At 35.3% G+C, this 21,141-nt stretch overlaps 1 protein-coding gene across 3 annotated transcripts in view; it reads left to right on the plus strand.

The window, feature by feature from the left end:
- Window positions 1-13,996: 13,996 nt before the first annotated feature.
- LOC117102794 (CMP-N-acetylneuraminate-poly-alpha-2,8-sialyltransferase-like) overlaps window positions 13,997-21,141 on the plus strand; it is an 18,138-nt gene continuing 10,993 nt past the window's right edge. The window contains exons 1-3 of one of the 3 annotated variants that reach the window (XM_033243203.1): window positions 13,997-14,118; window positions 15,037-15,096; window positions 17,323-17,450. In XM_033243203.1, coding sequence (XP_033099094.1) covers window positions 15,061-15,096; window positions 17,323-17,450 — 164 coding nt within the window. In that variant the 5' untranslated portion in view covers window positions 13,997-14,118; window positions 15,037-15,060. Of the gene's footprint in view, window positions 14,119-14,142; window positions 14,471-15,036; window positions 15,097-17,322; window positions 17,451-21,141 lie in introns of those variants that run through there. The other 2 variants (XM_033243204.1, XM_033243202.1) reach the window with 2 other exon arrangements.

The following is a 21,141-nucleotide window of genomic DNA, read 5'->3' on the forward strand; positions in this document are numbered from 1 at the left end:
ACTCCAACATCACTGCACATGGTAACAACCAACTGACTGCAGACCATTTTCGGTCACACATTACTCTCCATAACGCAGCACCCCCTAGTTCCGTCACCTATGGACAATATGGATGTGATAATACAATACATGTTTATTACGGTTTTCTCGCTATGTTGTTCGCGGTGCAGCAACAACAACAACGATAATAAAAATACACGTGACTTTGTACATTTATTTGATTTAGATATGCAAACAGTACTTTCAACAAAATAAAACATAGGTCCTACTAACAATTTTTTTTTTAAATCACATTATTATAACAAAATTAACGGTACCGGTAATTACTATCAATTGCATAATTGATGACATAACGTACTAAAACGAAATTAATGAGAACAGTTTAACAAGAATCATCTGTAAAATAAAAATAGTAATTGCTTACCTCTGGATTATGATGGCTACTACTATAATATACATGAGAGTTTCCATATCAGTAAAAATCTATACTTACAGGGCTATAAAGAACATCAACTTGTTAAACAGTTTCTTTTTAGAATGTCCGAGCCATGCACGTTTCCGTAATATATCCGATCTAAATTATTTCCTGATTATTTGTTTTGCTTTCATAAGTTTGCATCAAAACTAAAACAAAACTAACATGACTATTAAGAGTTGAATGTGCCTAGAGAGTAATATTATAATTCTAATTGCAACAAAAATAAAATGTGGTATTATATCCTTCAAAACAGTAGTTTGCTAAAACACATCCATGGGCATGCTGAATGGTCGTTCTTTGTCACACTACCAACCCCTTCACCAAGATATTTTGTAAACATACAAACACAACACACAAACCAATTCTAAACTTTATTATTCAATGGTTTGAAGCAACGCATTCATTGTTTAACTAAGTGTACAGTACACTCACCATTAAATAGTTAAAATGACCAAATGTTTACGTTTAAATAAAAATGTAGGGAATTAAAAATGGTATGTAAGTATGAAAACAGTCTCCAGAATAGTAGTTAAATTATCTTTATAATTATTGATGCAAAATGAGGAAAAGTACAAATGAATTAAAATAACTCACTATCAGCAATACGAAACAGCACATATAGACCAGGCTATAATTGAGATAGGTGCCACTTGGAAAGGTAAAAATTCTCATATGGTTTTTCTAGACAGTTTTTTGTAGGCTTGACCAACTGTTAAATATGCAATGATAGAAGGAAAGTATAACTAGCTAAAGCTAATAATGTGAAAATTTCGAGAGGCAATTGAGGGCGCTTTTTAAAATGGCCGCCAAAATTAAAGAACAAGTTAACAGCAACCAGTGGCGTAGCTAGAGGTTTTGGCGCCCGGGGCAAGAGTAAAAAATTGCGCCCTTCTCCCCTAAATTATAATTACAATATTTTGAAATTAATTGATATTGGTTGTATAGAAATTAAGCATAGGCCTATGCGTACTGTACGTCCATCGGGACTTCCATATAATGCACTCTCTGAATAACATTATTTAAACCCGAGTAACTATTATAATTCTAGCTCTCGTATGTTCTTTCTTACCAGGGATGGGGCCAGGATTTGCCCGAGATGGTCCAATGTTCGGGTGGGGGGATGCCCCGACGAGGGGGAAGATTTCCTTGAAGAGAGCAAAGTGGGCATGATCGAGCGTCGCTTAAAATCTTACAAAAGTGGCCTGGAGGGCAATTTATGGGTTTCAAAGGCTTATGTACTCGATTTTAGAGTCTACTAATATTTACAAAATACATATTATTTTTTTTCTCCCTAACGAATTATGATTTTTCTCCCCAACGAAGGGGGCAGCTATCCCCGAAGTGGGCCCTGGCGTTATCCCTGTTTCTCTTAATATTGAAACTGCATTACAATGTTCGGAAATTTGTATACAGCTTTACCATTATCCTAATTTATAAGGATTTTGTATTTATCGCATACATCTCAGTATTCTTATTCTCTAAATTTATCTTATAATAGAGTCTTTTAAGTTGCTGAATTTTTAACATTGTTTAAACTTGCAACTGAATTTTGTGTGCTTTTGTATCAGCAAATAAGTTAATGACATGATCAAAGTTAACAATGTTGTCTGCTTCAATACTAAGTACTGCCAAAGCAGATTGTCTCGCTTTTCCCATCGTGGCTATGAGATATGGCAGGATGAGCTTTAGTCATGTAGTCATTACAGATTAGGATAAAAAACAAGAGAAAACGGTCGAGATGGACTGAAAAGAATTCACAATCTATAAATTTGCCAATAAATACAAATATATTCGGGTTCTTATAAAATATTCATGCCTGACGAAATAAATCAATTTCGTCGTGTTTTTCTAAAAAGTGCTTATTTTTTTACTCTCATTCTCCAGATTTAGCGCCCCCTCAAACGTGGCGCCCGGGGGACGTGCCCCCTTTGACCCCCCTAGCTACGCCACTGACAGCAGCTTCAATACCCTAAATAAATTTAATTTACAAAAACATTAATGTAATAACTGCTGTTGACTTTTTAAAGCCGAAATAACATATTTTAGGGTGGTAAGCTAACTTACTTTTGGAAATGTAAGTAAAAATGCCTCCTTATATTAGCCCTTTTCTGTTTTAAACAATGGAAAATATCACCAGAATCCTAAAAAAATGCCAGCTTCCCATCAAATATACTGATCAAAATAACTATAATAATTTTCATGTATAAAGGCTTTAATTCATTTATTACATAATTGTCCTTTACTGTGTAACCCTATGTTGAGCAATAATCTTCATTTATTGCTAATATCACACTGCAATCTGAAAGTCTTCGTCTTTATCATAAATACTTCTTGGACGTCCATGGGCATCACTGTCTCAATCATTTTTTGTTTCATTTAATCATTCCATCTGTTGTGAATACTATTTTTATTGATCAAATCATTTACGTCTGCTTAATTTCCATCCTTTATCGATTAAATTTGCTCTGCTCAAGGGTCTGCTTGCAAACATGGTGGTAGCAATTATATGTCTGTGATCTTTTTGCCTCTATTGAACATTTCGCATCTTGCTTGATTTACACTTTTGCCCTTAACTCCATGCCGCAGTCTTCAAGTTCTTCAGACATATTTTGCAACAGGACATCTAAAATTTTAAAGTTGCAGAAAGTGTCAACAAAACTTTGTCTTTGACTACAGAAGCACGAGATCCAATAAGGGATGATTAATTAAGTTAATGTCACTTAATTTGAACAAATTTTGGTATTTGCCTGTGTTTTTGTCTAGAATGACCCTCTCTTCGTTATTATAAAATAAGATATAGAGTAGCAACGACTGCAATATCGATGTCTCCAGAATGGAACGGTTGATATTTATGTATTGGTTGTAATTCCTTAAAGCATGCATTGCATACAGGACTACTTTCGAGTCTGCTTTTCTTGGCTGCTGCGAAGGTCTGGAACTAATACAAAATCTCTTTCAGTGAAAAGGATGCATTCTTGCCGATAGCAATAGTATTCAAGAAGGTATCAAATAAGTGTGTCAAAATCCAGTTTGCCGAATGCAGTTGTTCACTAAAATCATGAAATCCCAGTTTGCAGAAACTCAGTTTGCCGAAACCCAGAATGCCCAATCCAGTTCACTGAAATCATGAAAACCCAGTTTGCCAAAACTCAGTTTTCCGAAACCCAGTCCAAATCTCTGTGTTACAAATCTCTATGTTGCAGGACGGAGCTTCATTTGTGTACAAATTAAAAGGAAAAATGTTGGAAGACAACAAAGCTGTAGAAAAACACTTCAAAGCATGGCTATCAGTTAAAATTAAAAATATAATGAAATGAAATTAAGAATAAGCATCGTATCCTTCTAAAATACTCCCTCTGCAAACCCTCAAGATTGTTGTGCCAAGTCCCTGACCACCGATGCTCTAGTCGGCCTCTTGAGTCAGACCCACTGCCAACAAATTTCTGGAGCCACATTTGGCATGTGTGTATAATTGTAGATTATTATTAATTCGTTTATTTCCTTTATTATTATTTTTTTTTTTATAAATTTATGTATTTATCATTGGTATGCTAATAAAACGTTTTAACTGCGAGGTCAATTAAATTGACTTTTATTTACTGATAGCCAATTGATTTACAGATTAAAACAAAAAGAATCATATAACTACAATAAGCCGCTATTTCTTACGAATACATAGTAAGAGAGTGTTCCAACATGAATGTTATGCTGTGGTTAATGTTTTACATACTGCTTTTATTTTATTTTCGACAAAGTGGGTTTCAGCGCAAACTGGGTTTCAACAAACTGGGATTCGTAGTTTTTGATTCAGCAAACTGGCATTCGGCAAACTGTGTTTTGGCAAAGTGAACTCAAATCTGTCGTAGAACCACCAAGAAGAAGCCGACACGAAAGTCTTCCTGTATGCAAAGCATGCCTTAACAACCAAGGCATAGCAATCATCCGTTCCCTTTATTGAAACATCGATATTACAGACAATTACGCCCCGGATTTCTTTCGTAAAGGAAAACGTAGCTTCTGTAACCATAAGCTGAGTTTGTTGAAACTTTCAGCAACTTCGGAGTTCTGGGTGTTCTGTCACAAAAGTTGTCTGAAGAACAAGAGTATGTCTCATTGCTGCTTGGAGTTAAGGTGAAAAGTGTAAATCAAGCAAGTAACATGTTCAATAGAAAGTTTTGCAGAGACAAGATCACTGACATACCATTGTTGCCACCATGTTAGCAGAATCTCGAGCTTTAGATACTTAGCACACTTAATCGTTCAAGAATGAAAATAAGCAGCTGAGGTAAATGACTGTCAATAAAAACTGTTGATGGAACAGATGGAATTAACAAATTCCTGTGGAACTCCAAGAATTGTTCATATGATAAATACGAAGACTTTCAAATTGCAGTGATAAAAGCGATACCTGAAGATTATTGCTCAACATAGGGCTACACACTTAAACACTACAGGACAAATATGTAGTAAATGAATTGACACCTTCTTCATACATAAAAATTATGGTAGTTGTCAGGAATAGTCCTTGTATAGCACACAGAAATAATGAAGAACAACCGGATATTTGTAAGGAAGCTGTAATTTTTTTAGGATTCTAGGGATTCTTCAAAACAGAAAAGGGCTAATATAAGTGGTCATTTTTACATACATTTTCAGAAGTGAGTTAGCTTACACCCCTAAAATATGTTATTTTGGGTTTAAAAAGTCACCAGCAGTTATTACATTCATGTTTTGTAAATGTAACAAATTTATCTAGGGTACCGAGGCTGCTGTTAAGTTATTTAATTTTGGCGGCCATTTTAAAAAGCGCCCTCAATTGCCTCCCGAAATCTTCCCATTAATAACTTTAGCTAGTTATACTTTACTCCTATCATTACATATTCAAAAGTTGGTCAAACCTACCTCTTCTGTGCTTATTTTATATGTAGTTTATTGGATTTGGCGGACATTTTGAAAAAAGCGCCTTACGCGAAAGTTTTCAGGTTAAACCCCTTTTACCTCCCATTTTCTGATTCCCCATAAAAAAAAATAGTCTACAAAAAACATATGAGAATTTCTACCTTTCCAAGTGGAGAGGTAGAAATATAATAATAGCCTGGTCTAATATACGTTATTTAAAACAAGAACAGTAATATCTCCCAGTTACAAACCTTCCAATTAAGAACTCCTGATTTTACGAACCAATTTGTAGCGATGACGTCATTACGAACGATCGTTTTTTACCTACAAAAATACTCCAAATTGCATTTAAAAGTCTTGAAAAATAATATAAAATGTTATATCAGCTAAGAAAGAAAACATTTAAACCAATAAAGTGACATAAAACTAAGTTTAAAGCAAGAAATATCCATCGTTTTTAGGCGATATATTTTACATTTGCGCTGTCCATGCGCGCCCTGGCATACTGTAGAGTAAATCTCACTTTAATAGCTCTATGAGTAAATCTCACTTTTGCTCATTGGGGGCGCAGTTGGCATGTATTCGCGTTTTTATAAAGAGAAAAATAACACCAGTTTTGGCTCAGGTAGTTTTGGCTTCTGTAAAGTATTATTTTGTTGCAAAAAACAACAGGGGTGGCGCCAGCGAGAATGGGAGCAGGGGGGGCCAGAGCCCTGTCGGGGAGAGCTGCCTCCTCCCCCGTCTGGGAAAAAAAATCACAATTCGTTGGGGAGAAAAAAAATTATATGTATTTTCTACAAATTAGTAGACTCTAAAATCGATTAAATAAGCCTTTGAAACCCCTAAATTGTTAAATGTTTCGGGGGTTTCGCCCCCTGGACCACTTTCGAAACCTTTTAATCGAAGCACGACCACGACCACTTTGCTTTTGTTAGGGAAATCTGACCCCTCGTCGGGGGCATCAGACCCCCGTCGGGGACCTCGCCCCCCCCCCCCGTCGGGCAAATCCTGGCGCCACCCCTCGAAAACATTAAAATTCATGTCATTTTTCTTGATAAAATTTTGCTCCCATGACAAGGCTTAGGCCACCTAGCCCTGTACTTTGTAGCATATTCCTAGGCCTACCCTCACTACACTGAAATGGTATGAAACTTCGAACTCTCTCAATTACGAATTTCCTTAATTATGAACTCTGTTCTGACAGCAAGAGGGGTAAAAGCCTTAGCATAACTTCCATATGATTTCCATCAAGATTCAAGATTTATTCATTTGTGTCCTTTCGGAAAATCAGATGGTACATCACATCGCAAAAAGAGGTATCTGGATAGCAGCTCTAGCTTGTGTAGCTAGACTATTGTGGTCGTCCACAGAGACTAGTAGGCTAGGGCCTACTAATTATGAGGCATAGCTACCAACCGTCTCGCATCGTGCGGGACGGTCCCACCCTTCCAAAAATTACTCTCCACCCCAGACGCCCCCCCCCAAATAATTGTCAAGTTGTTAAAAAGCGCATAAAATCATCTTATTTTGAGAGTTAGCGCCCCCTAACTGATCATCGAGCCCTCTTCCCCACTTCATTGCCCACCCTCCATCATCCCCCACTTGAAGGGTGGCGCCAGGATTTTGCCCAACGAGGGGTCCGATATCTCTGTCAAGCGCAAAATTCGCATTGTCGGGCGTCGCCTAAAACCTTTTAAAATTAGTCCTGGTGGAGGTGGTGAAGCCCTAAAAAATGTTGAATGAATTGAAAGTAGTAAAAAAATACATGTCAAGCAATAGACACACGTTCCCGATGGGAGCCTATATTTTCATGGTGTGTTCGATTTCAATTTATTATTAAAATGTTTTATAAGTTAACAAAGGAATTCATTACGCCACCAGTCGACAGTGATCATTTATATAGTTTACGGGAGAATGCGCATCGGCAAATCCGAGTTGTTTTTGCGTCGGAACAAAATGGAATTTTGTCGAGACAAAATAGTTATTATCATTGCTGTAAACTATTCGGCTGACGACCATCTGGCGCATTGAGTGCCGGCTTAATACATTTTATAGGATGTACCAAAGAATATAAATAGAACAAGAGAGCAAAGTCCCGTTCGTAAAAACGTCACGCCTGTGTAGGACGCCCACTAACGGTTGTATGTTCTTTTTATTACCCAGGGCAGCGCTGCGCTACGCGGTAAAGTACGCCCGCTATAAACTGAGTAAGCAGAAAACCATTGCTATTAAACGACTAGAGTGCTGACAAGATGGCGGAGCAATGCAGAGTTGTGTAGGTGTACCATCCAAGATGGCTGCCGTAGGAAAGCGCCACCTTCAGGCTTAGTATACATATTATTACCATAAATAAGCCCTCTGAATGAATATTATTTCATTAATGATAATTAGTATTGATAATGACAAATTATTAAACTGTCGTAGCCAAAAAGAGGCCAAGTAGAGCATCTTATTCAAATATTAAAAAGAATTAAAATCGTGTACATTACACCTATACACCGCAACGCTCGAGTTTCAAAATACGGGTAACTAGCTGTACTGAACTTTCTATGTACATTGAGGGCGCCATTGAAAATGATAGCGCTCAGGCGAAATTTGATTAGCTGAATCTATGGCAGCCATCTTGGATGGTACACACACACAGCTCTGCGTATTTCGAACATCGAATACATTGCTGTTAGCGCTCTAGTATTCTTATTATACCTCTATGCAGAAAACAAAAGTACTGTATCTTGTGGAGAACAGATAAACAGACAAACCGACCGTGCGCGGTGGGCGATTTTTTTTTCCGTACGAAACATTTGCATGAAACTCCATTCGGGCCGTCTCGGATTGATTCGACTCGAGTTTGATATACGAACAAGAACAGGCACTTCGCAATGTCGTGACGCTCGAGTACAGTATTCTATTACCTTTACTGTACTGTTCTTTATTTACCTACGACAGGCCTATAAAATCTTACCGATTTATGGGATGTACAGTAGGCTAGGTCTGTAACTAACTGTGAGCTTCTTGTATGTTTGTTATCAAATTTACTACAACAACAGCTAGTACCCCCTTAGTACCAGTGGTAAATAGGTACATCTACCAAAGGCTAGAGCAAAAGAGGCTGAATAATGGACCTAGTGGAACGGCCTAGTTCCAAGCTGAGTTAGGTCCCTGTCTCTTATACACATCTTCAAATTGTCTAGCAGATGCAGTTGGTTTAAAAACTAAGTTAGAAAGTCGGTCGCAATTAATATTGGAACAAGAAATAGGTGCTTCCATAATTTATACATAAAGCCTAAGCATTGTAATCAATTGAGAAGCACCTACAGTATACTACATAGGCCTATAATCCAAACTCCCTGCCTTAATTTTTAGTACCGGTAATTCTAGGCGGAAGCAGGTCAACTCGGCCCCAAGTCCACTCGGCCCCAGTCATCTCGGCCGCAAGTCGACACGGCCCCATGTCAACCCGACCCCAAGTCAACTCGGCCCCATGTCAACCAACCCAGGTCAACTTGGCCCAAAGTATTGTTATTATATTATTAGTTATTTTATATACCTTTGTATAATTTTTATTAATATCATTTTAATATTATTTTTATTAATACAGTTTTAATTATTGTAAGTGCATGTAAATGAAACGAAATAACAAAAGCAACGATTTAAAACACTCTAATTTTGGCTATGCATTCAAATCTCTTGGTAAATATTCAAAAAATACCGTACTCAGTAAATTGGGGCCGAGTTGACTTGGGGCCGAGTTGACTCCAATTTGTCATGACAGGTAGGTTAACCCAAAACCGCGGCCAACTAAAAAATTTAAATGTGCACAAGTATGTAACTCAAATAGGGCCTAACACTTTTTATTATTCGTGCAGCGAAATCAAATAATACATATGTTGTTTTAAACGACCCATTGTATTTAAAAAAAATTCCGTGACAGCTAGTATTTCTAAACTTGCCATAATCTCTTCCTTTAGTATATATTATGCGAAAAACGAACCATCCTGGATTAATCCTCCATATCTTATAACTGACTAAAATAGGATTGTTATAATTTCTTATAGGTATATTTTAAATTACTGATTTTTGTCCTTTTTCTCATTGTTTTTCCGTTTCTCCTTGTGTGTGCCTCACCTGGGCCATGATCTAGGATTGTATTTTACATTTCCTTATTGTTGTTTGCAATAAAGTGATATTAGATAATGAATTGCAATGTGTTTTTTTTTTTTCAAAATCAGACAGCGAGCAGCAATATCCTGTATCTCATAAGTTTTGTAGACGTTTATCTTTGGTTGATGACCTTTTGACCTCCAGAATTGCGATTTTCGAGTCGAGTCAGTCGAGACAACCCGAGTGGAGATTCATGCAAATGTTTCGTACGGAAACAAAATCGCGCGGGGGGAGTACTGGGTAATAAAACACATACAAGTATTAGTTGGCGTCCTACACTAGCTGCGTATGGGCGTTTCGTTTTTTTACGCTCTCAATGAGCGTTGTTGGCTCTCTTGTTCTATTTATACTCTTTGGATGTACTCATAAACTTGAGCATACACAACTCTCTTTACAATTTTCAATAAAGCGCTAATCATACACAGGCCTGTTAGTTATCGCACTCACAGGAACAACCTTAGCTAACTTTAAGTAACGTGGTACTTTTCCACAGCTCAATGCAATAGATAAGTATAGACTAGTATGGGTTTTGCTATTACTTCTGAGCAGCTGCATAATTAAATAGGCTTATTTTGCTAGTGTTCGTATGCACTTATTGCATCATATATCGGATCCGAATAAACGACGTTGAAGTGAAATCTAGAGTGATGCTCATTTTCCCCATTCGGGGCGTTTCTGGCTGCAGAACCATCGTCATTGCGGATAGCTCTGCTACTGTATTCCGCAGAATTTAACTGAAATGCTTCGTTCTGATGCATCTGATACTGGTGACGACCTTGCCTTTTCTAAATGAGTAGAATTAAACATTATTGTTTATATGGAAGTTACGAATTTGCTCTGCGGTCCCTTTTTTCAGTCTAGGCTCCAAATAGTAGGAAGCAAGAGTAAATTTAAACATACCCAAGGATAACTCAATAAGTCCGAAAACATTAACTTCAGTGAGTTACATCGAAATAGAATTCTCTTCTCTTTCCCAAGCAATTTACGTTTTAGTTTAACGTAAACATGAGCCATATTACACATGGTTAAATAACCTTAATACAAAAAAACTTCAATAATATTATAATAATTCCATACTTTAATAATTATGAGTTGTAATATGTCAATACTTACACGGATGCTGTGGCATATTAGACAAGTTGGAAAAGAACCAAGAATGAATGCTGTACAGGGGCGGATTTAGGGGGGGGGAGGCGCCTGCGACGCGCGCCCCCCCCCCCACCTATATCACAAAAAAAACCAAAAAAAAAAACCGCTCCGGGCTAGCCTATTTATACTCATGTTGCTCGGTTGTCTAGTGGAATATTAGCAAGAAAAAACATTTTCTTTAAAAGAGAACTAGCAAAATGATTTTTTGTTCTAGAGGAGATTTTTGATATGCCATTAATAATAGAATCAACCTTAAAATCGCTTTTTGGCAATTTCTTATGGAGTTATAGGCCACTATATACGATTTGACCGTGACGTCACTGGCGAAAAAGTAATAAAAAAAATCGTGTAAATAGCGCTGCGTAGGGTACTTGCTGCGTACGATCTTTACGTGCATGCTGTAACCATGGTTGTTGTAACTTGCATAGGCCTATACCTGCATCAGCGGTTGTCAACAGAAGAGTTACAGCTATGGTTACAGCATGCACGCAAAGATTGTACGCGGCGGATACCCTACGCGGTTTTATTTACACAATCTTTTGTTACTTTTTTCGCCAGTGACGTCACGATTAAATCGTATATAATGACCTATAACTCCATAAGAAATTGCCAAAAAGCGATTTTAAGGTTGATTATATTATAAATGGCATATCAAAATTCCCCTCTAGAACAAAAAATCATTTTGCTAGTTCTCTTTTAAGTTAAAAAAAATAACACGGAATTTTTGAGACGATCCCTGCACAGAAGGTATCACAGCCCAAAGTACACTGTAGCTAGTTTTCAGCTCTCCACATGCAGTGAGTGTTGAATTATTAAGATGATCCCCTAGACATTCACCAATATTACAGGATGGCATGTAACGTTATCTCTCTCAACAGATGATAGTTTTCAATCTGGTAGAACATTTTAATTCAATATACTTTAATTCAATAGAACTTTTATATTTAATAATTAAACACTGGTGATCTTCAATGCTGTAGGTAGGCTAGCCTAGGCCCTAGGCGGGCGCTAGGTTCTCTTCTACTAGCCTAAATAAAGCACGATTTATTGCATTTGGGATGAGTTACTTGAGACCTATACATTCAACAGCTGATTGGCTTAATTGATTTCTGGGCCCTTTGTTAAATATTAGAATGGGGATTAGATGTATTTTTTTTTTGCAAAAAACTTTCACCCACAGTGTTTAACGGGCCGGCGGAACCGGGGGGGACCCCCACTTTTGGCAAAGAATATATAATGTCTGGAGATTTTTGTATGATTGGAAAGAAATGCAAGAAATGAAAGAGGGAGGAGGCGAAGGATGGGAAGAGAATGTTTATCCAGTCCCCAACAGAGTTAAATTTTCTCGCGATTCATATTGGCGGATCTGGGGGAGGGGTTAATGGGTCCTGACCCCTCCCTTGGCCAACAAGAAAAAAATTTTAAAAAAAATGTTTCAGGACCCGTGAGCTGATTTTTTTTTTAATGTTACAATAAGAAAATTAGAATTTTGAAGAACGTCATTAAAACACACTTCCAGTGTCGGGAAAGCATATTTCCTGCCCTCAGGAATCAAAATTTTCCCAGGGGATAATCCCTGGACCACCCTTTCTTTTTGGGATTTATCGATTCATGGAAAAAAGAATAGGCGTGCAACTACTCATTTATTTATGTATGTATACACACATAAAATAAAAACTACCATATACTAGATAGTCAAAATTGACTTAATGCAAACTCGTATTCCTCAAATGTGCTGGGCTTCAAGGGGCTTATCCCCCTTGTACCCCCACCAGGGGCTCTGCCCCTGGACCTCGGCGGGGCCCTAGGCGGCCCCCCTGGCCCCCAGCGTAAGGCTGCTCCCTTCGCTCGCAGGCTGTGCCCCCCCCCACCCCACTGTTCTGGCAGGCTGGATCCGCCCCTGCTGTAACTGCGGTAACGACGAGGACCGTGTAAGTGGATATCTTGAACGAAAGACCTAGAAAAAAATACAGTGATGATGCTTCTTGTTCTAAATATTATAATAATCTAAATACAGTAATCCAATAAGCACCGCTATTGAATATAGCGCCGATGTGTTTATTAAATATGTTCTATCACTCAACGATTATGGTGGTACTAACATAATCCTTTAAAGACTGATATATTGAATTCAAAACTTGTCCTTCCTTTTGTGTGTGCGTCATTGTACTCCGCACTGGTAATTTCCATTGTCATCAGCAGATGCGAACGGGATTCAAATTCTATTATTAAAATCTTCATATATTTCATACCTTGAACTATCGTTGCTGAAGATGATGTTGTCTTTTAACCACGTGACTTGTATCGGTGTAGGTGGGTTAACATTGATGTTACTGCAAGTTAAGGTAAACGAGTTGCATTCAAATACAACACTTGGAGATACAGTGACCTCCGGGTTGTCTAGATCTAATGAAAAATCAAATCAAACTTCCATTTAGTTTGCGATATAGAACGGAGGTGTGAAAGCTGTTTTTTCCAGTGTAGGGTGATTATTATTATTATTATTATTATTATTATTATTATTATTATTATTATTATTATTATTATTACATTATTAAGAAGACACAACAATAATTGTTACTTAACCAATATCCTGAGGCGCGTGGAACGGAGAGAGTAGAGAAAACAGTAGAACTTATACATACTGTTTGTGGTGCTGAACTAATAATAATAATTCAAATAATAAAACATTAAATAGTTAAACCGTTATTAAATTTTTAATTATTGGTCATGTTGTAACTTCAGCCGTTGTCTTTCAAACCATTTAAATTATCGTAGCAAATTATTATTATTATTATTATTATATTTATTTATTTTTTTATTGTTTTAGTTATGTTTTTATTTTCTTTATCATTATCCTTATATTTGTGATACCATCGTCATTGTCAATAATAGCAATAATAATAATATTAATTATTATTAATATCATCATTATTTGTTTTGTTAATTTAAATCATCAGATTTTTTATTATTATTATTATTATTATTATTATTATTATTATTATTATTATTATTATTATCATTTACATGGTTAAACTACAGGCTCGGTATCGGTAATTAAATATATTCTTACACAATACATTTAGAAGCGATGGAGGGTCCAAAATGGCCGGGGGTTTATTATAAAAAATAACAAGACATTTGAACCTCCTTCCAGAATGATTTCGTCTTGGTGATTCGATGATCAGATTAGCTATTCCAGATTGTGTCATCAACTTGTAACGCCCGTTTTCGTTTCTTTGTAGAATCAATAATTGCTACGTCTACATTTTTTCCTGAGACATCAACTTCGTTCCACATTATAGTTTCCACAGTTCCTTCAACTGCTGAGTACTTACACGGCATAGTTACTTGACTGGAACCTTCTAATACATTTGCTATCAACACGCCCTTAATAAGAGCTTTCCTATCATCTCTTAATAAACAACAATGTATGTAGCTGTACATTTATTACATACAATAAGAATGCTTTCAAAAAAATAGTAAATAATAAAGAGTGATTGCAAATACATTTTAAAATACCATCGAAACCTAGCTGCACACAGCCCGCTGATTTTGATCAGCTGACAGACAAACAATGTACGCTGCCGAGTCTATAGAAATTGGTAGTCTTTTATAATTGGCTTAAATTTACCGCTTGTTGTTGTGCAATCGTTCGAGGTAGGATACTTTGGATTTTCAGTCGACTGAATAATCAATTCAATTTCATGACATTGTGGTTTGAAACGTTTTATGATGCTGTTGATTTCTGTTGCCTCCTGAAATGTCACCAAGATTGGTAAGGTAAGAGACAGCTTTTTAATGCCAGTTACCAGATTACCTGCTGTGGGAAGTTAAAGTCAGTCTTCGGAGGAAAAAAAATGTTGATATGTGTATTACAACTGAATTGTACGACAAACATTTTTTCTCCCGGAGCCTGGATTTAAGGCGGCAGTACCTGCATATTTTTAAATTTTGTTTTCAAAAATTATTAGCCTATGTTTTAACTGTGAATGTGCCTTTTTGGTGGTAATATTCGTAAACGCACTGCTATGTAGACTTTTGATAATTAATTCTATTTTTTTATTGATCTATGTTGTGTAATGCAATCTTTCACCGAATAATCAATCTAATTAGGGGCCATTAAAAAGAATTCAAACCGGCACCCGATATTCCTGCTGTATTATGTCTATAGTAAAGAAAAAACACGGTGCTGTAATTGTCAGTGATTCAACATCAGCTTACCAGCAAACATATCCGTGGTGTATGTTCACATTCTTAAACCCAATGCACAACCTGAACTATTATATTTTTCAGTGACAATTACAAAAATGATAATGTTTTAAATAATTTCATCTATTCTATTATAGGAAAGTGGATAACAATAAACACAAATGGCGAATCACAGGAAGTCAGTTGATGCAAAAAAGGTGAATTTTAGTTTGGTATGATTAGCTTATTCCTCTTCATATCCCACTTCAGAGTTGCCAATGTACGGTTTGCCACTTACACTAGCAGTAGATAATTAGGAGCCATAATACCTTTAAAACTTTGTCAATGTTTACGAATTATTCCATGGATCCCTGCTGGATCTCTGCTAAGTTAAAATTCCTGATTAATATGCGACAATATGCATTGTATCATCGAAAAATCAATGGCCTGGCGTTACTACAAACACCGGGTCCAGAAGTCTATCAACACAGCAAAACAGAACAGTATTATGTATCCATCAATGCCTATTTTGCGTTGACATCCCAAAGTAGACAATGTTATCTACCGTAGAACTTACAGCTGTCCTTCCTGCAAATTTGGTGCCCAGAATTGAGGAATGGGCGATGTACCATTAGCTCAAGAAGGTCAAAATTGGCAAATACCAGGGTCCTGATAACCAGCTGCCTAACCGTATTTTAGGAGACTTTGCTTGTGAATTTAGTACACTAATTACTGATATTTAACTCCTCTCTTAAAGAGGGTATTGTACCCCATGAATGGAAGACGCTAGTGTTGCTCCAATCCAATAGAGCCAATGGGAAATGTAAGCATCGATAAACTTAGATCAATGTCGTTAACGTCTATCTTAACTAATGTATCCGAAGGTTTTGTTGCAAAATGGCTTCTGAATGATATTGAAAGAAATCTTCATAAAAATCAGTATGGGGGCTTGAAAGGTCGCTCCACCATATTTTATTTGGTTAATGAAGGTAGTCACAAAACCAAATATGTGGGTAAAATTGTGTTCACAGATTTTCAGTAAGGCTTTTGATTGTGTAGACCATACTGTTGCTATTTCAAAATGAATATCACTAGGATGTAGGTCTGAAATCATCTGATGGATAATTTAGCTTTATTTCTTACTGAACGTAGATAGTGATCGCTACAATTAGGTGTTACTTTCTGATAGTGTAAATCAGACATATGGAGTAGGCCTACCCTAGTTACCAAAACCCTATTATCTGTCTTGCATTAATTGATGATGCCCTAACAATTCAACCTGTCCTTTGGAAATATGTGGATGATTTATGCATTGAAGAAGTTTGTCACAACAATAGCAACCCAACAATCCATAATAATCTAGGATTTAATTGAATTGTCAGAGACAACTGAATTTATATTAAATCCATCGAAATGCAAATCCATCAAATTCTGCTTTCTGACCCCTCTCCCGACTCCCCTATCAAGATCTAATTATGATAAATAGTACTGCTATAGAGGTTTTACGTGAAACTAAACTTATGGATGTCTGGAATCATGACGATCTCAAATTGGGCAGAAATGTAAAAGAATTAATAGTTAAAGATAGCAGACGTCTCTCTATGTTGTGATAGGCTAAGAAAATTTGGCGTGCCCATGGAAGACATAGTATCAATATATTGTTGTTACGTAAGATCTTCACGTGAATATGCCATCCCTGTAATGGTATTCAGGTTTAGCTGTTGATCGATCTAGGGCCATTATAAAATAATTAGAATGATTATATCACTTGTAATCGGTTATAATGCTTGATATTGAAAAGTTATGTGACACAAGAATTAACATTTGTATTAACAGTTTAAACTTATTTGCTCATTGGTTTGTAGAAAACCAATCCAATCACAGTATGCATAAAAAAGATACTACCAACATAATAAATAAAATAATTAACTAAACTGTCTTCAATAAAAATTTAACTTAAAATGTTTATACCTGAAGTAAACTTGTTGATATACATACCTATTGCATTAACCCACCTTTTTACAATGTATGTATTTATTTGATTTTATTTGTTTATTTATTTTTATTTTATATTTATATAAAATAAACCTACATAACCTACATATGATAATGTGACCGTTTCTTAATAATTTTACTGTATCTGTATTTAACTCGGATTGTGATTCTAAATTAACTTAAATGTGACAATAATTTCGATTAAATTTATCTTATCAATTCTACTTTTGTCCCAATTTTAAATTAATTCAAATTGATTGTGTTCATAATTTTTGGTGCTGTAATTTGTAATTTTGATTTCTATAAATGATTAAATTGTAATTTTTGATTATTCGGACAATTTGTACAACTTGGTGAACCTTTAATACATGCCAAGCTCTTTGTTATATAGAACTGTTAAATTAATTAAATACTACTAGTACTCAGTTTAAATTGATTATTATTTTCAGAAATGGTCCTGCGGCCAAATTGCCTTCGTCGTTTTCTGTTTAATATCGGTTGTATCCAACGGTACAGTTTGGTTTTTATATTTATTTTCACATGGAAGCAAAACAGGCCCCAGAAAAGAAACGCGCAGGTAAGACACTAGTCACACAACTCGGGAACAATTGACGTAAAACATGTTCCCATGGATGAGCGCTTAACAATACATATACTTGAAGCTGGTAATATAAAGTCATTCTATCGTGTAATTTGCCAACAAAATACAATACCATATACAAAAATATAGAGAAACCATAGTCAGCCACGATGGACTGACCGTGTGCTTTGTATACGTATAAAAGGTAACTTATTAGTGTAATTCCTAAAAAATAAATGTATGTGTATATATATATGATAATTTGTATGTATATATATAGCAAATGAAAGAGCTTCAATAGTAGACTTTAAGAACACTGATTTATTAGTAACTCGGATATTTCTGCCACTCCTGTGGCCTTCATCAGCGAGAAAATGGAAAACAACATGAATCATTATTATATAGGCTATCTTATCAAAAATAAAGGTGACAGTGAGCAAATAGGTGATACAGTACTTATAAAACTGTAAAATGATTGGCCTATTTATCTATGCATACTAAATATCTACAATAATCAAGAACCAAGGGTGTTAATTGCAGAGACCTGTCAAATAAATTATCTATTGTATTGGCCAGCACAATAAAGATAAGATAGTTATTTCATACGAACAGTCTGTAACTGAACCTTATAGAATCTTATATGAATTATATAGGTATCTTATAGGAATCCTACGGGTTTCTTATATGAAATCTATAGGAATCTTATAGATATCTTATTGGAATCTTATAGGAGTCTTATATGAATGATATAGGAAGGTTATAGATACCTTATAGAAATCTTATAGGAGTCTTATATGAATTATATAGGACCTGTTGATATTTTTAGGAATCTTATAGATATTTTATAAGACTTTTACAGATTTCTTTCTGGGATCATATAGGCGTCTTATAAGAATCCTATAGAACTCTTTTAGTAATTCTTATGGTTTCCATAGGATTCGTATGGGTGTCTTATAAGAATTATATAGGAATCCTATAAGTATTATCTTTATTATCCTATAGATTTCCTAAAGGAATCGTATAGGTGTCTTGCAGGAATCCTCTGTGAACGCTTTAGTTGTTATTCTTATAAGAAAGCTATAGATAATGATTTAAAACATATTCATATAATTTTTTTATTTTTGTAAATACAATATATACTGTTTGTTAATGTTTATGCAAGCAATGGTTGCTTAGTAAATTGTTATTGATGGGTTAGCTGATTGTTGACATCCATTGGTTCCACTGCCACGATATTGTTTGCATGCACAAGCAGTATTGAATGATTGATGCATTTGATTTCGAGCATTATTATTATTATTCAAGCCATTTGGCTTAAACAACTCCTGCAGACATACAAAATACACTGAGTTCAAGATATACAAACCATGATTTCTTTAATTAAAAACATCAACTATGCATCATGGGGTAGGGATATTAATCCCTAGGGTCTCGATGACTTGCATACCCCTTCACATAATATTGTTCGTCTTAAGCCTTACTGATGCACATACTTCAAATTCCAGCGGTACCTAAATGCTTTACAGTCTTCAAATCAGTTTTCAGTAATTTATATTTATTAGAGCCTCAACTACTGTTTACTATACAAAACCCTGTTCAAAAATCTGTCGCGTTACAGTTGTGTATAAACCAGCAATTTTCTGTATGAGCTGTCTATAGGGATATTAATCCCTAGGGTCTCGATGACTTGCATACCCCTTCACATAATATTGTTCTTCTTAAGCCTTACTGATGCACATACTTCAAATTCCAGCGGTACCTAAATGCTTTACAGTCTTCAAATCAGTTTTTTTTCAGTAATTTATATTAGAGCCTCAACTACTGTTTACTATACAAAACCCTGTTCAAAAATCTGTCGCGTTACAGTTGTGTATAAACCAGCAATTTTCTGTATGAGCTGTCTATATCCGTGCTTTTTCTTGTCCAATGGTAGCAAAGCAAATTGGAAATCTTGCTGAAAGATGCCATTGTGAATTCTGCAGCTCGAGTGACCAAACTAGGTTTGAAATATTGAATCGTGATGGCTTCAGATTTTCACCCTTGCTTCACATGCTGAAAGATATAACAAAACAATTCTTTAAATAAGAGCAAAGCGATACATGCAGTTGTCCTGTGCATTTTGAAACCCTTTTTTGAAAAAAAAAGTGAGTCATGAAAAATCATAAAAATACATACACTTGGTCAAAATAAAAATTGAGGGGCAGGGCAAAATAAACAAGAACTGTCAGTTGGAATATGAATAATGAATAATTAAGCAGATTTTGCCGTTTATTGAAAATGTATCTTAAAATTTTCTACCCACATTTTAAATGTTGTATTTTCCTTCGACATGAATATATTGATATTTTGTTTTGCAAACCCACTGTTTGACGAAGATGAAGATTTAAAATAAAAATAAAATTTTATTTTTGACCAGTTAGCTCACCCGCTGCCGTGAATTGGAAATTGAGAAAAAAAAAATGTTTATTCTGTTCTGCAACATTACCGAAAGAAATCTTAATTTGTTCACATAAATAGAAGCATTTAACAGATCAAGGAAAATTGTTGTAAATATGATAATAATAACAGTAGCATAGGCCTAGCCATAAAGGCCTAGGCCTACCCCTAAAAATTATTTAAAGAATCATATCATGGATTTTACAATAATAAATAAGTGAGAACACGGCCCAATTTACCACCCTCCCATACTTAAATTATAGGGCAGACTGAGCTTAGCCCTCCTTAGAATATCCTCAGTTCTGTCTTTTCTTAATTATAGGCCTAGGTCATAGCATGCTTGTTATCACCTAGCTAGGCTCCTATGCCTAGAGATCCAATCTAATCCAAACTAATCTAATTTTTGACTTAAAAGGCGCATTATACCAAGTCTAATGCGCCAATTTAAACAACATTAAATGAATAATATTAGAAAAACAATTCTTAGCTATTAGTACTGCTGAAATACTTCAGAAATTATGGTTAAACTGCCTGTTTCATCATCATGAATGTGCACTGAAAAAGAGCTCTAAAACCACTAACAAATTTCAGTTAACTGATAACACAAAAGCACCTTGTTAATTTCCATTGCCTTCAGTTATAAACATGGATAAAGTGACCAATCAAATTAAGTAATTTGAGATTATCTGTTGTTGGCTGAACAGATTAAATGACAACACCTGTTATTGTTAGCTTGTTAAACTTGTGTTTTAAGGTTGTATGTTTTATTATACACTATGATTTAGTATAGGCCTAGATTTTGGCTATGTAATGTTAATTATACTGCCAGGACTTTCATAATATAATTTTTTTTTAATTATTTCAGCAGAATAGGGAAGCAGGGAAAATCTTCCAAAAATATGACAATTTTTTAGGTTTCAAAGGCTTAGAAAGTACACTTACAGAAAAAATCTATAGAACTATATAGACCTTCTATAGAGATTAATCAATTTCTATAGAAATTATATTCTATAAAATTGTTTTATAGAGAACTAGTTTCTATAGAATTCTATAACATTCTATATACACATATTTAATGTAATTTCTATGATCTTAACTTTTTTTTTGTTTCATTCAATTCAATTTCATTTATTGACACATTCGTGTCTGACCAGTATAGTCCTATCAACATGTTTACATCTTGCATATTCAGAAATTCTATAGAATATTCTATACAAACGATATGACAAGTTCTCTATAATAAAACTAACTA

Source organism: Anneissia japonica, unplaced genomic scaffold (assembly GCF_011630105.1).
Source record: "Anneissia japonica isolate Jap-2015-1 unplaced genomic scaffold, ASM1163010v1 scaffold287760_len733007_cov179, whole genome shotgun sequence".
Lineage (NCBI taxonomy): Eukaryota > Metazoa > Echinodermata > Crinoidea > Comatulida > Comatulidae > Anneissia > Anneissia japonica.